The sequence below is a fragment of the Podarcis melisellensis genome (assembly GCF_964234715.1).
Source record: "Podarcis melisellensis genome assembly, chromosome: 8".
NCBI classification, from domain to species: Eukaryota; Metazoa; Chordata; class Lepidosauria; order Squamata; family Lacertidae; genus Podarcis; species Podarcis melisellensis.
Window position 1 is genome coordinate 5,377,998 of NC_138540.1, and position 16,813 is coordinate 5,394,810.

Below are 16,813 nucleotides of genomic sequence, written 5' to 3' on the forward strand. Positions count from 1 at the left end.
CCACAACAACACAACGCGCCTGCGCGGAGCCTTTCTCTGCCGTACGCCTGGCAAGGCGGAGGGAACCTTCGAGAGGGAGGCTAGAGCGGCCCGCAGCTCCGGAGGAGGTCAGGACCAGAGAGCCCGGAGGCGGGTCTTGGTTTGCATTATCGGAAGCGTAGATACGTCACTTCCTGCCTGGCACCCAGGCGAGGGGAGCGCGTGGCCATGGCGAGGAAGAGCGGAGGCGGCGCCCACCGGGCCGGGTCCCTGAAGCAGCAGAACAAGCCGCACAAGAGCGGGAGGCACAGCGGGAGCAACGCGAAGAAGCAGGGCGGTGAGGAGGCCCGTCTGTACATGCATATGCAGTCCTGTCCTGCGTGAAGTCGATGGCATCCTTCAGCTCAGGCACAGGCAACCTCGGCCCGCCAGATGATTTGAGACTACAATTCCCATCATCCCTCACCACTGGTCCCCTTAGCTAGGGATGATGGGAGTTGTAGTCCCAAAACATCTGGAGGGCCGAGTTTGCCTGTGCCTGCTTCACTGGCCCAGGGGCGGGCAGCTCTTCCGAGACAGGCAGAGCCTGGATGGCTGTGCCAGAGAACTTGGGACCACTTTAGCTGCGAGACCCCCTTTTACCCCACGTACGCCCTCTTGAAACCGCTTCAATCAGCGGAACTGGCAGGATTACAGGTGCCACATAGCGCTCCTTTTTGCAGCTGTAAGAAAAAGTGCAGGAACTTTGGAACTCCCTGCCTATCGAAGGCAGGCACCTTCACTTCACTCTTTTCAGCACCTGCTAAAAACATTTTTGCTTAAATACCCAGGTATCTAGAACGCTGGTGTGTTTTTAGTTTATCGCTGCTTTTAATTTTTGGAACGTTTTGATTGTTTTTACAGAAAAAAATTCTTGCTCTGTTCATATTGTAAACTGCTTTGAGGTTTTATTCAATCAAGCAATATACGAATTTGATTAAATAAATAAACAAATAAAATGATTGGTGGGCAATGAGTCATAATGGTAAGCTTGGCTCAGTAGTGTGGGTGCATATGCTCAAGAGCAGTATTTAAACAGTTTCCCTAACTCCATGTCTTCCTTTGAATTCTGTTATGTATAGCGTAGCACCGTACACATTGAGAGCTTTTTCTCTTCTCTCTCCGCCCTTTCCTTAGGCCGGGTCCCTGCTAAGACACTCAGCCAGCAGCGGCACCGCAATTTGGCCAAATTGGACCGCAAGCACCGGGCCTGGCAGCTCCGCCGGCAGTGCAGGGAGATGGTGAGTCAGGGAGAAGCTGGTGGGGTGGAGGGCAAGCCTCTTCCTGCTTCTACAGGGGACGCAGAAAAACATAATCATGGAATCATAGAGTTGGAAGAGACCACAAGGGCCATCGAGTCCAACCCCCTGCCAAGCAGGAAACACCATCAGAGCACTCCTGACATATGGTTGTCAAGCCTCTGCTTAAAGACCTCCAAAGAAGGAGACTCCACCACACTCCTTGGCAGCAAATTCCACTGTCGAACAGCTCTTACTGTCAGGAAGTTCTTCCTAATATTTAGGTGGAATCTTCTTTCTTGTAGTTTGGATCCATTGCTCCGTGTCCGCTTCTCTGGAGCAGCAGAAAACAACCTTTCTCCCTCCTCTATGTGACATCCTTTTATTTTATTTAAGAAGGGCATCTGCTGGATCAGGCCAAAGGGGGCCATCTATTCCAGATGCTTGTGGGAAACCTGCAAGCAGGTCCTCTCCCCTCCTGCAGTTTCCAGCAGCTGGCGTTCAGCAGCATTGCTGCCTCTGACAGCAGAGCATAGTCATTGTGCTTTGCGGCCCATCAATAGTCCTCTCCTCCATGAAAGGACCTCTATTTGCTTTTTCTTGGTCACAGGTGTTGGAAGAAAAGCGGAACTTGGGTCGCAAGGATGGGCCACCCCACTTGGTGGTGGTAGTCCCGCTGCATGCTGGCCTCGCTATCCCAAGAGCCTTGAGCCTGTTTCAGAGCAGTGCAGCTTCTACTGTGTGCCAAACCAAGATGGGCCCACCAGGTTTTGGCCTGCTGTGCCACCAATCCAGACTCCGGTGGCGCTTTGTGGTGGCTGACACAGGTAGGGGCACCTTAGCGTACTGAGACACTGTCGTTGCAACACGCCAGCCTCCACCTTCACCTGTGCCTTTCTTGTCACCCAGGGAACCTCCATGCTGTGCTGGACCTGGCCAAGGTTGCAGACACCCTCCTTTTTGTGCTGGATCCTCACGAGGGCTGGGATGCCGCTGGAGACTACTGCCTTTCCTGCATCTTTGCACAGGGCCTCCCCAGCTATGGTGAGAACAGTGTCAAAAGCTGCTGTGCTAGCAGGAGGGGGTTCTTCCTTTACCAAATCCCTCCTAGCAGAACCAAACAGTGTTTGGATGCCAGGGTTTGAAGTGGGGAGGCCAAGCTGCATAACTGGGAAGAACATCTGAATTATAGACTGTGTGAGGGAGCCGGGTAACCTCCAGTTACGACACAGGGGCATTTACTGTTCTTTTTATCCTGATTTTCATTTTTAAATAATATTTTATTAAGTTTTAAGAACAACAAACGAAAAGGAAAAAACACATACACAAAATTATGAAATTACAAAGTACAAAAAATACAGAAGTTTAACTTAGAAAAAAAGAAAAAAAGCACATTAAAAAAAGAAAACACAAAATCCCTCTTTTTAATTCCTCATCTTTGATTCATTTATTTTCCTGACTTCCTCACATCTCCCTTTTTTGTATCCCTTTTGAAAAATAGTTCAGCAAATTCATATCCAATTACCGTATTTTTCGCACCATAGGACGCACCGGACAATAGGACGCACCTTGTTTTAGAGGGGGGAGAACAAGGGAAAAAAATTCTTCTGCTCTCTGCCCAGCGCCCCTTCAGCGAAGCGGCAGGAGGCACTGTGCAGAGAGTGGGAGAATTTTCCCCCTTTTGTTTTCCCGCTCTAAAACAAGGTGCCGTTTAAGGTGCGTTCAGGCGGCTACCTTGGAAGCCTGGAGAGCGAGAGGGGTCGGTGCGCACCGACCCCTCTCGCTCTCCAGGCTTCAGGTTCCTTTCGACCTGCTCTTTGGGGCTGGCGGGGGAAGCCCACCACCAGCCCCAAAGAGCAGGTCAGGGAGCAGCGGCCATAGGCGCGCGTCACCTCTCCAGCCGGGAGAGCACGCAGGGGGCTAAAGCAGCCCCCCGCGACCCTCTCCCGGTTGGAGAGGTGACGCGCGCCTATGGCAGGAGCCTCCATAGGCGCGCGTCATCTCTCCAGCCGGGAGAGCACGCAGGGGGCTAAAGCAGCCCCCCGCGACCCTCTCCCGGTTGGAGAGGTGACGCGCGCCTATGGCAGGAGCCTCCATAGGCGCGCGTCACCTCTCCAGCCGGGAGAGCATGCGCGGGGCTAAAGCAGCCCCCCGCAACCGTCTCCCGGCTGGAGACGCGGGGCTGGGGCGGGGGAAGCCCGAGCTTCCCCCTCCCCCAGAACGGGACCCAGAGCCATGCCGAAGCTGCGCGCAGCTTTGGCATCGCTCTGGGAGCTTGCGGGGCTGAGGGAGGAGGAAGCCCTCCGCCAGCCTCCAAACCATGTCGGGAGACAGCGGGAGGGCGCGCTGCGCCTCTCCCGCTGTCTCCCGAGTTTGCGGGGCTGGCGACGGGGAGGAGCAGGCTTCTTCCCCCCCCCGCCAGCCTTCTAGCCAAGTCGGGGGACAGCGGGACGGGCGCGCTACGCCTCTCCCGCTGTCCCCCGAGTTTGCGGGGCTGGCGACAGGGAGGAGCAGGCTTCTCCCCCCGCCACCCTTCTAACCAAGTCGGGGGACAGCGGGATGGTGGCGTTCCGCCTCCCCGCTGTCCCCCGAGCTTGTGGGGCTGGCGGTGGGGCTCTCCTGAAGCCTGGAGAGTGAGAGGGGTCGGTGCGCACCGACCCCTCTCGCTCTCCAGCTTCAGCAAAGCCTGCATTCGCACCATAGGACGCACACACATTTCCCCTTCATTCTTGGAGGGCAAAAAGTGCGTCCTATGGTGCGAAAAATACGGTAATTTGTCTATTATCAATCCAATCTTATTTTTTACCTTGTTGCTAGAACCCCTTCAGTTCATTTCAATGTCATTAACATTCAAAAATTTTACAATGTTTCTGTAAATAAATGTTAAATTTCCTCCAATCTTCTTCCACCAACTCTTCTCCCTGGTCTCGGATTCTGCCAGTCTTTTTATCCTGATTTTCAGACAAAGCGGCTGAAGTTAGAGAGAGGCAGGCAGACTTTGCCAACAGGCATATAAACTAAAAATGCAACATGTAAACGTGGGGAGTGGCAGGAAAAGGGAGAGGAAAGAGTCCTTCAAGGTCAGATTGAAGTGCTGAGTTACAAGCATTTACATTCAGTTCAGGCAATGCTGATGTTCTTGTCTGAGCAGTGGATTGTGGCTCTTTTCTCTTTGGCCAAAGGGTGGGGCCAGAAGGTTCTTTCCTCTCCCTTCTGCTGCCTTGGGGCAAATGGCAGCTGTAGCCAAATGTTATTTCTGGCCGGGAAGGTGGGTGTAAGCTTGCAGCTCATGTTCCTTTGGCTGATAGATGGGAATGGGCTGATCTCCTTGCCACTGTGTTCTTCCTGGGAGGCAGGGGAGGGGGCCCTTGATCCTGTGGCTGGTGGCAGAGGCCAGAGAGAGCTGCCCATCAGGTCTCATATTAAAAGGGATTAGACCAGTTCACAAAGAGGGACAGATCTTTTGCAGCTGCTGCCCATGAGTGCTAAATTGAGCAACCGTGTTCATTAACAGTCTCTCCTCAAGCCACAGATATTGTACACAAACAGGGCAGGCTGTCGTGTCTGTTTATCAAGAGACATTTGGCTGGCCTGAATTGGAAATGGGATGGCAGATGAGACAAATTTTGGATCTGATCCGCTATGCCTCACCCTGTGTTGTTGAACTTATACCAACTTATGGAAGGGATGGGCAGTGGGCTTCCAGTCAGTGCTGCAAGGCTGCTGACGTTTGTAGAATTGTAGAGTTGGAAAGGACCCCAAGGGTCATCAGGTCCAGCCCCCTGCAATGCAGGAATCTTTTTGCTGAATGTGGGGCTTGAACCCAGGACCCTGAGATGAAGAGTCTCATGCTCTACCAACTGAGCTATCTCAGGGATACCTTGCTGGCACCTGGAGGTTTTGGTCTGCCCTGCCTTGGGGGGTCCCCTGAGCTCTGCAGCTGCCTGTAAGCAGACATTAAAGCCTACCCAGCCGTTGATAATAACAATAACAACAACAACAACAATAATAATAATTTTTATTTTTATTTATACCCCGCCCTCCCCAGCCAAGGCCGGGCTTACAAGCAATAATAAAAACAAGTTGAATGATTACAACTTAAAAACAAAATTAAAATACATTAAATATTGAAAAAATTAAAATATTAAAATGTAGCCTCATTGCAGGAGGAAAAGGAAAAGAAAAAAGAAAGAGAGGGAGGGAGGGAATCAAATTGGCTCCAAGTTAAAGGCCAGGCAGAACAACTCTGTCTTACAGGCCCTGCGGAAAGAAATCAGATCCTGCAGGGCCCTGGTCTCATGAGGCAGAGCGTTCCACCAGGCCGGAGCCAGTGTTGAAAAGGCCCTGGCTCTGGTTGAAGCCAATCTAACTTCCTTAGGGCCCGGGACCTCTAGGGTGTTGCTATTTATGGACCTTGAGGCTCTCCGTGGGGCATACCGGGAGAGGCTGTCCCGTAGGTACGAGGGTCCTAGGCCATGAAGGGCTTTAAAGATCAAAAGCAGCACCTTAAATCTGACCCTGTACTCCACCGGGAGCCAGTGCAGCTTGAAAAGCACTGGATGAATATGCTCCCATGGCAGAGACCCCGTGAGGAGCCTCGCTGCAGCATTCTGTACCCGCTGGAGTTTCTGGGACAGCTTCAAGGGCAGCCCCGCATAGAGCGAATTACAGTAGTCAAGCCTGGAGATGACTGTCGCATGGATCACTGTGGCCCATTTCTCTCCCGTTTGTCACCTGCAGGCCTTGCTGTTCAAGGTCTTTCTGACCAGCCGCTAAAGAAGCAGATTGACTGTCGCAAGAAGCTGAACAAAGCCATTGAGAAGAGGTTCCCTGAGGACAGGCTCTTCCCCCTCGACACAGAGCAGGAGTCTGCCCTGCTGCTGCAGCACCTGGCCAGCCAGAAGCAGCGGCACCTGGCCTTCCGAGACCGGAGGGCTCACCTGCTGGCCACTGCCGCCACTTTCGTGCCCAGCGCAGACAGCGCCTTGGTGGGGACCCTGAAGGTGTCTGGCTACGTCAGGGGACGGAGCCTGAACGTGAACAGCTTGGTGCATATCGTGGGACACGGGGACTTCCAGATGAGTCAGGTGGATGCCTCCCCAGAGCCCTTTGCTCTGAACCCCAGAACTGCAAAAGTACACCCAAGGAGCATGGGGGACCAGGTAGGTTCTGTTGCCTGTCTGGTAGGGTGGGGAAAGAAACTGGAAGGTAGGAGGAGGCAGCAAGTGCTTGTGGGGGTGGGGGAGAAAGCAGCTCCTTTGCCCCCAGGTGGCCATGCTTGAACTTCTCTCTCCTGGTTTCTAGGATGACCTTGTCAGGAGAGAAGAGGAAATGGAGGAAGACGTGAAGGTGCTCAGCAAGGCTGAAGCCAGCAAGCAAGAGTCTCTGCAGTCAGAAGTGACCCCTGATCCCATGGATGGAGAGCAGACCTGGCCCACCGAGGAGGAGCTGAAGGAGGCTGAGGGTCAGTCTGAGCCTTGTCCATCCTGCCTGCCTCCTCCTTTAGACCAGCCGTCCTGAAGGATGCCACTTTGCACGTGGGGCGGGCTGAGGCTCCCCTTCTCTTTCAGGCTCATTATGGTCTGGGTTGGGCTTCAAACGCTGCTTCCCTCTTAAGTTATATATTTCATGAACTTTATACACTGTAAAAAGAACCCGCAAAGTGATTTTTTTGGGGGGGGGGTAAACCCAATAGAATTACCACTAAGAAAAATCATCAAGAATTATTTGAGATGTTCAGAAAGTCTAAATAACAATATACAAAAAACAGATTGCAGCTTGAGCCAGCTTTTTAAATGTCTGGGTAGGTTTATAGTTTTTGGTATTGCAAATCGTTTTATCGCTTTTTAACGGTAGTGTGTAAAAGCACCAGCAGTGTGTCTTTTTAAGTAGTTCAGCTTCACTTTCCTGGTGTTGTAAAGCAGTCTTTGCTGTAACTGCTTCAGTTTGGCCAGATGAAGAGCGGTGAGCTCTCTCTCTCTCTCTCTCTCTCTCTCTCTCTCTCTCTCTCTCTCTCTCTGGCTAACTGCGCTTGCACTTCCAGAGTCCCTGGCACAGAGGAAGAAGATGACCAAGAGGGTCCCCAAAGGCACATCTGCCTACCAGGCTGCCTGGATCCTGGACAACAATGACGAATTGGAGAATGGCAGTGAGGAGGACGATGAGGAGGAAGACAAGGAAGAGAATATGGTGGAAGAGCCCATCTCCCAGGTAATGGGGTTGGGGTTAGGGCACAGCAGGAAGGTGTAGGTGGACATCTGATGGGCAAGGGGGGAAGGAGGGGAGCTGGGGAGAATGGGTTCATTGTAGGTATTCTGGACTGTTCAGGAACAGCTGGGTGCAAGAACCCACTTGATGTGCAGGAACCCTAAAATGTTGGCTTGGCTTATTAGCTGGACTCTGTGCTTGCTGCCAATACTGTCAAAGTCTTTTGGCATGTGTTCAAAGGGTGGGGTGGAGAGGCAAAGGGTATCTCTTACTTGATTTGTGTTGGGAAGAAAGTAGGAAACTGCTGGAGAGAGGCTTGAACCTTGGAGCTAGCGGGACCCAGCAGAAGGAGTCATCTTCTGCTTGGCATCTTCTCTTGAGAGCCAGGAACATGTTTTGGTGGTGAGATAGATTAGTGGACCCCTGTTGATGGTGGAATGAAGAGTGGCATTGTGGGTGCATAGCCCTGAGAGGTCAGAATCCGGGGAGGGGGATAGGAAACCGCCATATGCAGAGTCAGACCATTGGTCTGTCTAGCTTGATATTGTCTGCACTGACTGGCAGAGGCTCTCCTGGCCCTACCTGGAGATGCCATCAGGGATTGAATCTGGGACCTGTTGCTTGCAAGGCAGATCCTCTTCCACTCAGCTGTGGATCTTCTGTGATCCATAAAGAAGAACATGGTTGTAAGAGCATAGCAAAGAGAGATGGCAAGCCATGAGTGTCTGTCTTGACTGCCAGCCTAGTATTTTATTTTATTTTTCATTTCATGTCATTCTTCAAGTAGTAGTATACCAATTAGACATGGTGACTTTTTCCTTTAAAAGGTTTCTTTCTTCAGACACCTGTGGCTCTTGAAGATCCACTGCAGCTGCTCAATTTCTCTCGTCTCTCACAACCCCACGTGGGTTGCTTTTTTGTATGCTAGGATGGGAGTGGCAGTGAAGAGGAGGAGGAGGAGGAGGAGGAGGATGAAGAGGCCACAGAGGAAGAGGAGGGTCCAGACATGACCCTCTTGGACGATGAGAAGATGGAGGACAACGAGGCAATTCTGGAGAAGTACAGGCAGGAGCGGCAGGAGGAGATGTTTCCAGATGAGGTGGACACACCGCGAGATGTGGCGGCCCGGATCCGGTAAGAGCCTCATACATGCAGGGTGGAAAGGTAGGAGTGCCTGCAATGGGATGGCGAGGTCTGCCCTGGTTTGCTACATTTATCGTTGCCAGTTGCCAAAGCGAGGCCGGGTCTTGATGCCCAGGTTCATGTTAGGCTGGGCTTTGGGAACAGAGGAGCCTTGCAGCTCCTCCTGAAGCTGGTTCACAGGCAGCTCCTCCGCTGAGTGTGGGAGAGGCAACGGCAGGAGGCCGGGTCTCTTGGAGTGCTGAATCTCTCTGGTTGTCTCCAGGTTCCAAAAGTACAGAGGACTGAAAAGCTTCCGGACCTCTCCATGGGACCCCAAAGAGAACCTGCCCAGGGACTATGCCCGGATCTTCCAGTTCCAGGATTTCTCCCGGACGAGGAAACACGTCTTCCGGCAACTGGAGAAGGAGGAGAGCAGTGGAGCTGAGGTAGGCCTTTCCTCCAGGCTCCAGATCAGTCGGTCTGGTTCTGCCATACACCCTGAAGGCTCCTTGGTCCCATCGGTCCTGTTAAATAATTGCAGAGTTGGAGGGCAGAGGAGTGGGAGACAGCCTGACCGTGGGCATGGGATCATTTGCACCCAGCCTCCCCTGAAGCAAGCTCAGGGCAAAAGAGGAGCGAGCCAAAAGCGCCTGCAGGGGCAAGAGCTCCATGTGGCTTGAGCTAGTCCGTGCCACGATGGAGGGCAAAAGCCATGTCAGCTGGGGTTGCCTGTGGCCTGCAATTCCTTGGTTGTGTAAAACCTGCAACAACTCGGCACGGAACTGAGAGGCTTGAGCACCTTGTGGGTTTTCCTTCAAACATGAGAGCAAGTTTCTACCTCTTGTGGTTGCAAAGAGAAGCTGGAAAGTGCAAGTCACCTGGTCTTCTGAAATCTTGGAAGCCAGAGATGGGCCTGAATAAAGTTTCCTCTGAGTGGGTGCAGACCCTCAGCCCCCCTTCCTTGCTCCTGGCTTCCCTCCAGGACAGCCCATCTGATGCCTGCCAGGTGTTTCGGACTGCAATTCCCTTTAGCCCTAGCCTCATGCAGAAGCTGACGGGGTCTGATAGCAGCCGTGGTGCAAAACCTCTGGGGGGCATCAGGTTGAAGAAGGCTAGTCCACAATAATGGGCTAGGTGTTTTTTTTTACTATTGCTTTTATTGAAATGATTTCATGGATAACAAAGGTACATAAAAGGTCTTTTTCTTTTTTTAATTCATAAACTCCTCTATCTGCAGGTCTGTTACATTTGGTGTGAGATATTTCTATCATAGACATTGTGAGTGGGGGAGAAAGGTATGGGGAGAGAGAGAGAGAGGTGGTAGAAGGAAGGGGGTAATGATTTTTCCGTCTTTTGCATAGTGCATGTGTTGGATCTTGAGTCAGTGTCACGTGGATAGGTTCTTCATCTATTCAGTTGTTAGTTTTTGTTGGCGGTGAGAGAAATTGGGGAGCTCAGAGCGTGGTTGGCTGCATTCAGCTTCTTGCAGTGAGTTTTGCTTGTGTGTGAGTTGGGGTGGGGTTGCTGAATCAAATTACTGTATTTTTCGCTCCATAAGACACACCTAGTTTTTAGAGAGGGAATGCAAGAAAAAAAAACAATCTTTAAAGGGAGCTTTGAGCAGAGCCTGTATGCATCCCAGGCTTTGCTCAGCACTCCCTTTCACGAGCCGTGTTGAGTGTTTGTGCGGGGCTTGCAGGCTTTTCCCCAAGGAGGGAGAAGGCCAGCCCGTCTTGGGGGCTTTTCCGGGAGGCGGGGGAAGGGACTGAGGGGCTATCCCAGAAGCTAGAACAGCAAGAGGGAGCACTGCACAGCGATCCCTCTCACTGTTCTTTCTGGCTTAGCCGCGCAGCCTGCATTCGCTCCATAAGACGCACACACATTTCACCTTACTTTTTAGGAGGGAAAAGGTGCGTCTTATAGAGCAAAAAATACGGTATCAATTTGTATGCTGTCCGGGGTGTGTGTGGATTATGTTGCTGTCTTGTAATAAAGGGAAGCCACACTAGGGTGAAAGCATGTTGTTTGTCCCCCTGCTAAGGTTGCTGAGTATTGGGCTATACTCAGATTGCTGAGTATTGGGCTAGTTGAACCAATGGTTTGATTCTGTATAAGGCAGTAGGGTGTTAAGGTTTATGATTTTTCTGTTTCCTTCTGAGGAAACTGAATAGTTCAGTGAAACGAGGTTTGTAGCTGGCATCCCGTTAAGGCTTTGTTCAGTTTTAGGAAAACCAGTGCAGGCTTTGGAACTTGGAGCTTCATTTGGCACAGATAGGTAGCCGTGCTGGTCTGCCGTAGTCGAAACAAAATAAAAAAAATATCCGTCCAGTAGCACCTTAGAGACCAATGAAGTTTGTTATTGGTATGGGCTTTCGTGTGCATGCACGCTTCTTCATTTGGCAGCCCTTGATGTGCAACCTCAGCTTATTATTGAGATTTCTCAGTTTGGGTGAAACTGCATCAGAGCTTGCAAACGAGGCCCAGGGTGGTGAGCCCATCCCCCCCCCCGATGCTGCTGGGCTGTATCTCCTGTCAGCTGCAGCTAGAATGGCCAGTAGGCAGGGTGAATGGGAGCTGTTGACCAGCCACGGTTGGAGGGCCTTAGGTTGCCCACCCCTGCTTTAGAGAAAGTGGGGACAGTGGGGCCTTGCCCATCCTGATCCATTGCTTGGGGTTTCACACGCAATGAGTCTGTGCACATTTAAACCAGCTCTTGGCATTTGGTTGTTTGGGGCAGCCTCTGCAAATCTGGTGCTCTTCAAATGCTTTGAAGGACAACTTGCATCAGAATTGTATGGCCATCTTGGTAGACGAGCCTGGCAAATGCTGGTGTTTCCAAATTGCTTACAATCCTTTTCTGGCCTCCGGTACATGTTTGCTGATGGGCAGAGTTTCTGCCCCTTCCTGCTTTCTGAACCCACCATTTCCTGCTTTGCTCCAGGCACTGCCAGGTTCGCTCTTTCACCCTCTGTCTTCTCTTTCCGCAGGTCGGCTGTTATGTCACGCTGCACATCTGCAGTGTCCCCGTCTCGGTCATGGAGAGTTTCCAGCAGCAGGTGCCTCTGTTGCTCTTCACGCTGCTTCCTTACGAACAAAAGGTGAATGGGGAGGGGAGCAATTGGGGGTTCTGGCCACACCCAGCTGTGCTGTGCCCCCTTCACTTAAGCTGACAGCTTTTCATCACAATGTCTGAACCCGTCTAACGTTGGAATGGCAACCAAAATGATCAAGGGGAAAGGTTGCAGCATCTGGGGTTTTTTAGTTTAAGGAAAAGGCAAGTAAGAAGAGACATGATAGAAGCTTGTTAAATTTAGCATCACATGGAGAAAGTAGATAAAGAAAAGTCCCCCCCCCCAACACAAGAACTTGTGAACATCCAAATGAAACAGAATGTAAAGGAAGCAGAATGTAAGATTTAGGACAGATGAAATAAATTCCTTCTTCATGAAGTGCATAGTTAAACTGTGGAACTCCTTCCCACAGTGATTCATCACTAACTTGGATGGCTTTAAAAGAAGATGAGACAAATTAATGAAGCAGAGGGTTATCGATGGCTCTACTCTGCCTCCCCAGTTGGAGGCAGCAGTGCTTCTGAATACCAGTTTCTGAAAACCACAGGAGGGGAAAGTGCTCTTGTGCTCAAGTCTTGCTTGCAAGTTTCCCAGGGCCGTGTGGCCACTGTGAGAACAGAATGCTGGACTAGATGGACCCCTTTTGGCCTGATTCTGCAGCCAGGATCTTGTTCTGTTCTTATGACACCTGCCAGGCATTTGGTGATCAGGGGCTTCTCTTGTCTGTTTTGGGAGTGAGTTTGGGCTATTCCTAAGGCTCCCTCTTTTCCTCCCCTTTCTTCTCCGCACTCTCTGCAGATGTCTGTGATCAACCTCCTGGTGAGACGCCTGCCGGGTGACAGCGAGCCTGTCCGGTCTAAGGAGGAGGTGATTGTCCATTGCGGCTTCCGTCGCTTCCGAGCCTCCCCGCTCTACTCCCAGCACAGTTCAGGTGAATGAGCGTTTTTCCCTCCTGTGCCCCAGGCTTCCTGTTTGGGCCCCTGTAGTTGGTTCTGTGAATGTGTGTGTCCAGAGAAGTCTTGGTGAAAGTCCTGTGCTGAACACATAGAACAGGGTAGCAGGTCTTCAGATGCCCCGGCCCTGTGTCGTGCCGTCGTTGAATACTTTGGGTGGTCTGGAATGTATAGTGCAAACGCATCTCACATGAGGCTTCTGTTCCAGGAGCAGCACATGTACGCAAAATTGCACATAGCCAAAAGCTGCTGGCTGGCAATGGGGGAGCCCCATGGGGAGGGCCTCCCTGTGTCTCCACTTGTCAGGTGACTAAATCCTGCTCCCTTGGCTGCAGAAGAGGCAGGCAGGGAGAGAGGCAGCAAAGAGGCAGGCGGCTGCTGCAGATCCATTCCAGCCTTTATCTTCTGCTTGCACCTCCATTTATCCGCCGAGCAGAGAAAAACATTTCTTCTTCCCCTGCCTGCCTCCCTCCTCTGTTCTGTCTTAGTCTCTCTCCTTCCTCCACTGCAGCTGTTGCCTGGAAGGGTGCCACCAGAGCAGAGTGCATGTAATCCATTTTTTGCAAGTAAGGGGTGGGTGTGAGATGCAATTGCACTACATTGTTTGCCTGGACAAAGAAGTGTGTTTGTGCGTGTCTGATGTTTGCATGTTTGGAATACTGTATAGGCTGCTAGGCAATGATAAGCCAAAGGTAAGACTCACATCTGTTGCTCCACCTACCACTGGAAGGTAGATCAGGAGGACCTTCAGGCTGGAAAAAAACATCCCCATCTGGGATGCAGAAGGCCCCTGGTACCTTTCTGGCTGCATCGTCCTGGGCTTAAGTGCTGCCTGGGACATCACACAGCTACTTGCCCTGAGCCAGACAGACACACTTGCTTGACTGGTCTGAGTGCCAGGCAGCTCCTTCCTGATGCTCCCAGCAAAAGGGGAGCAAGGTGAGGCTGGCCCTTCAGTGGCAGAGGCTGCATCCATTCTGTCCCTGGGAGCTTTCCTGGACAGAGCTCTGTAACCTTGTAATTCCACAAAGGGGCTGAGGATTGGTGAAAGAGACGTTCCTGCGGCTCCAGGGCAGGGGCTGACGGTGTGCTTTCCTTCCCTCAGCTGACAAGCACAAGCTGGAGCAGTTTCTGCGGGCAGACACCGCCACGGTCGCCACCATCTACGGCCCCATCACTTTCCCACCTGCTTCTGTGCTGCTCTTCAGACAGAAGAGCAACGGTGAGTTTGGTATTGGGGGAGGGCCTTTGGGGCAGGTGGGTTGTCAGCCCCTGGGCCTTCTCCTGCTGCTGCGTCAGTTCCTGCCCATGAGCAGCAGCCTGCTGCAGCCTGCTGGACTACAGTTGTGCTGACTGGGGCTGATGGGAGGCGTAGTCTGAAGCAGCCAGTAGGTGACGGGCTGGAGAAGGTTGTCTACAGCAGTGGTGTCCAAAGTGGACAGTATCGCCCCCTGGGGGTGGGGATGGGATTACCTGGGGGCACTAAGAGGCAGAGCGGGGGCAGCAGAGGTGTCCAAGACTTTGAAAAGCTGATATCACTGCATCGATTCCCTTGGTTTTGTTGAATTCATTGAACCAAATTGGTTTTTTGAATAAATGTGTTTTGAATTTTATTGTGTTACTGTCTTCCTTACTGGTTCATGCAATAATGATTTTTGTAGCGTTGGGGACACTGGGGGCGAGTTTATGGAATAAATGGGCAGTGGCCCTGAAAAAGTTTAGGAACTGCTGTTTTTATAGCAACTTGGAATCTACTTGGCTCGTTGGGAACAGCTGTTTGAACCACCCTGTCTTATTTATTGGTGGCACTGCAGCAGTTTTTAAATATTTGTGTTGGTGCTGTTTAATGGTCACTGTGATGTGTGGGTGGGTGTTCCTTTTCCTTTCCTTTTTTTAGCATGGGTAGCAAAAAAGCATTGACTTTGGCTTTAAGCCAAGAGCATTTCCAGCCCCTCGCCATAAATGCCAGCTGGTTACTATTGATACCTTTTCCCACTTGAAAAGTGGTGCAAGGCTACTACAGTTTTGTTGGCTGGGTGAAGCCTGCATTTATTGCACAGGCTGTGGTGAGCTGGCTCCTAGAACTGAGCGCTGTTGCCCATCCAGCAGCACGCTTGATAATTGCGTTTCTCTGCAGGAGCTCACAGCCTCCTGGCCACAGGCTCCCTGCTCAGTGTCGACCCTGACCGGCTGGTGATCAAGCGGGTGGTGCTCAGTGGCCACCCTTTCAAGATCCTCAGCAAGATGGCAGTTGTACGCTACATGTTCTTCAACAGAGGTACAGTGGGACCCAGAGGGAAGAATGGCAGAGCTGCTATTTGTTAGGGAGGAGTTGGGGAAATGCCCTAGACTTGGGTCTGCAAGGCAGCACAGGCCTTGCCTGACCACATGCTGCCAGTCTGGTGGGTTTGTCTATGGGATGGCAAGCTAGCTGCCATGGAATAACCCAGACTCAGATCTTCAGGGAAGGCCCTTTTCTCTGTGGCTGCTCTGAGTCTCTGGAAGCTAGACTGGCTCCCTCTTTCTTGTCCTTCTGCTGGCAAGTGAAGACTGTTTTATTCCAACAAGTCTTATGGAGCGGACAGCTTTTTAAGGAAAGAGCTCTAATAGTGCCGTGCTGTTTTTATTATCTGTATCTTAATAGATTTCTTTTACACTAGTGCCCCGCAAGACGAATGCCTCGCAAGACGAAAAACCCGCTAGACGAAAGGGTTTTCCGTTTTTCGATGCGCTTCGCAAGACGAATTTCCCTATGGGCTTGCTTCGCAAGACGAAAACGTCTTGCGAGTCTTGCAATTTTTTTTGCTCCCCCCCTTTTTTCTAAGCCGCTAAGCCGCTAATAGCCTTTTAGCCGCTAAGCTTTTAATAGCCGCTAATAGCACTAATCCGCTAATAGGGTTGCTTCGCAAGACGAAAAAACCGCTAGACGAAGAGACTCGCGGAACAGATTATTTTCATCTTGCGAGGCACCACTGTATATAGTTTCAGTTCTAATGAAGCTCAATTGCTTTTTAGCTTTTTGCGTTTTGCCTGTGTTGTTTTGTGTCAGCTGCCTCGAGTCTCAGTCCAGGGAAAAGGTGGGATGTAAATAAATATAATAATCTACACTCATTTCCCCCTGGGAATGCAGTGCCTGAATACTGAGCCAGAGGGAGGTTCTGCTAGTTCAGTGCTATCCTATGGACACTCTTCACCCCACTGTATTCCAGAGCACCCTGTGAATGAAAGCAAGGCCTGGGGAAATTTCATTTTGGAATGGGCACCAGTGGGCAGCAGCTGAGTTCTACTTACTCTTTGTTTTCTCTCATATCCTACAGAGGATGTATTGTGGTTCAAGCCAGTGGAGCTCCGGACCAAGTGGGGGCGCCGGGGGCACATCAAGGAGCCTCTGGGTAAGTATGCGGGCCCAGCTCTTGAAGGGGGGATGGGGGCGCTTATGATATGAGCATGCCAGCAGATATCTCTCTCTGAACGGTGTCTTAACCTGCTGCCTCCCCATCTCTTCTCTGCTGGCAGGTACCCATGGCCACATGAAATGTCAGTTTGATGGGCAGCTGAAGTCCCAGGACACAGTGCTGATGACCCTCTACAAGCGGGTCTTTCCCAGATGGACATACGATCCCCACGTGCCGGAGCCACCGCGGGGGAGTTTGAGCACCCTCCTGCCTGGCCAGGAGGAAGAGGAAATGGACTAGCAGCTGCAGGGGACCCAGTTTTGTCTAACTTTGCACTTGGCCTATGTTCATTTGTATCCTATTTATTTTTGGAGGAAAATAGTATTTCCAAGACAAGCCTTGGCCTCTGAATTGTTTATTTATGTGTGTCTTTAGTGGCCCAGCAGTCTTGGTCAATATGATGCCCCAGAGAGAGAAAGTGAGCTGTCAGGGGCCAATTCCTCCAAAGAAGGGGTAGTTTGGGTTTATTTATTAAATGTATTTCCAGCTTGACCTTCATCCTAGGGCATGACACAAACAGTTAAGACTAGGAAGAGTTTTCATGCCCTAGAAATTCAAAACATTGTTAAAATTTCCACCCAGGGGAAGAAACACCAGTTGCTGCAGCACACTGAAGACCTAGTAGCCAACAGAAACCCAGGCAAGAAGGGGCGACTTTTCCTATTCTGCATCTGTACTAATTGTACTCTTGAGGGGGAGGGCATTCTATAAGCAGCACACTACACTGGAGAGGGCCCTGTCCTTTGCCA

The 16,813-nt window shown here is 51.3% G+C and overlaps 1 protein-coding gene across 1 annotated transcript; it reads left to right on the forward strand.

The window, feature by feature from the left end:
* Positions 1-163: 163 nt before the first annotated feature.
* TSR1 (TSR1 ribosome maturation factor) lies at positions 164-16,400 on the forward strand. Its single transcript, XM_081922532.1, has 15 exons — positions 164-316; positions 1,156-1,259; positions 1,867-2,083; positions 2,166-2,300; positions 5,997-6,418; positions 6,561-6,720; positions 7,300-7,466; positions 8,392-8,597; positions 8,869-9,031; positions 11,573-11,683; positions 12,455-12,587; positions 13,715-13,831; positions 14,747-14,887; positions 15,927-16,001; positions 16,126-16,400. The coding sequence occupies exons 1-15, from the start codon at positions 208-210 to the stop codon at positions 16,302-16,304; spliced, it is 2,439 nt and encodes an 812-aa protein (XP_081778658.1). The 5' UTR covers positions 164-207; the 3' UTR covers positions 16,305-16,400.
* Positions 16,401-16,813: the final 413 nt, after the last annotated feature.

What these genes read in the sequence shown, in the direction of transcription:
- TSR1 (XM_081922532.1), top strand. Translation starts at nt 208, where the DNA reads ATGGCGAGGAAGAGCGGAGGCGGCGCCCACCGGGCCGGGTCCCTGAAG. An exon ending in CAACGCGAAGAAGCAGGGCG is followed by an intron (nt 317 to 1,155) that starts GTGAGGAGGCCC and finishes CCCTTTCCTTAG; the next exon opens with GCCGGGTCCCTGCTAAGACA. An exon ending in TGCTTCCTTACGAACAAAAG is followed by an intron (nt 11,684 to 12,454) that starts GTGAATGGGGAG and finishes CACTCTCTGCAG; the next exon opens with ATGTCTGTGATCAACCTCCT.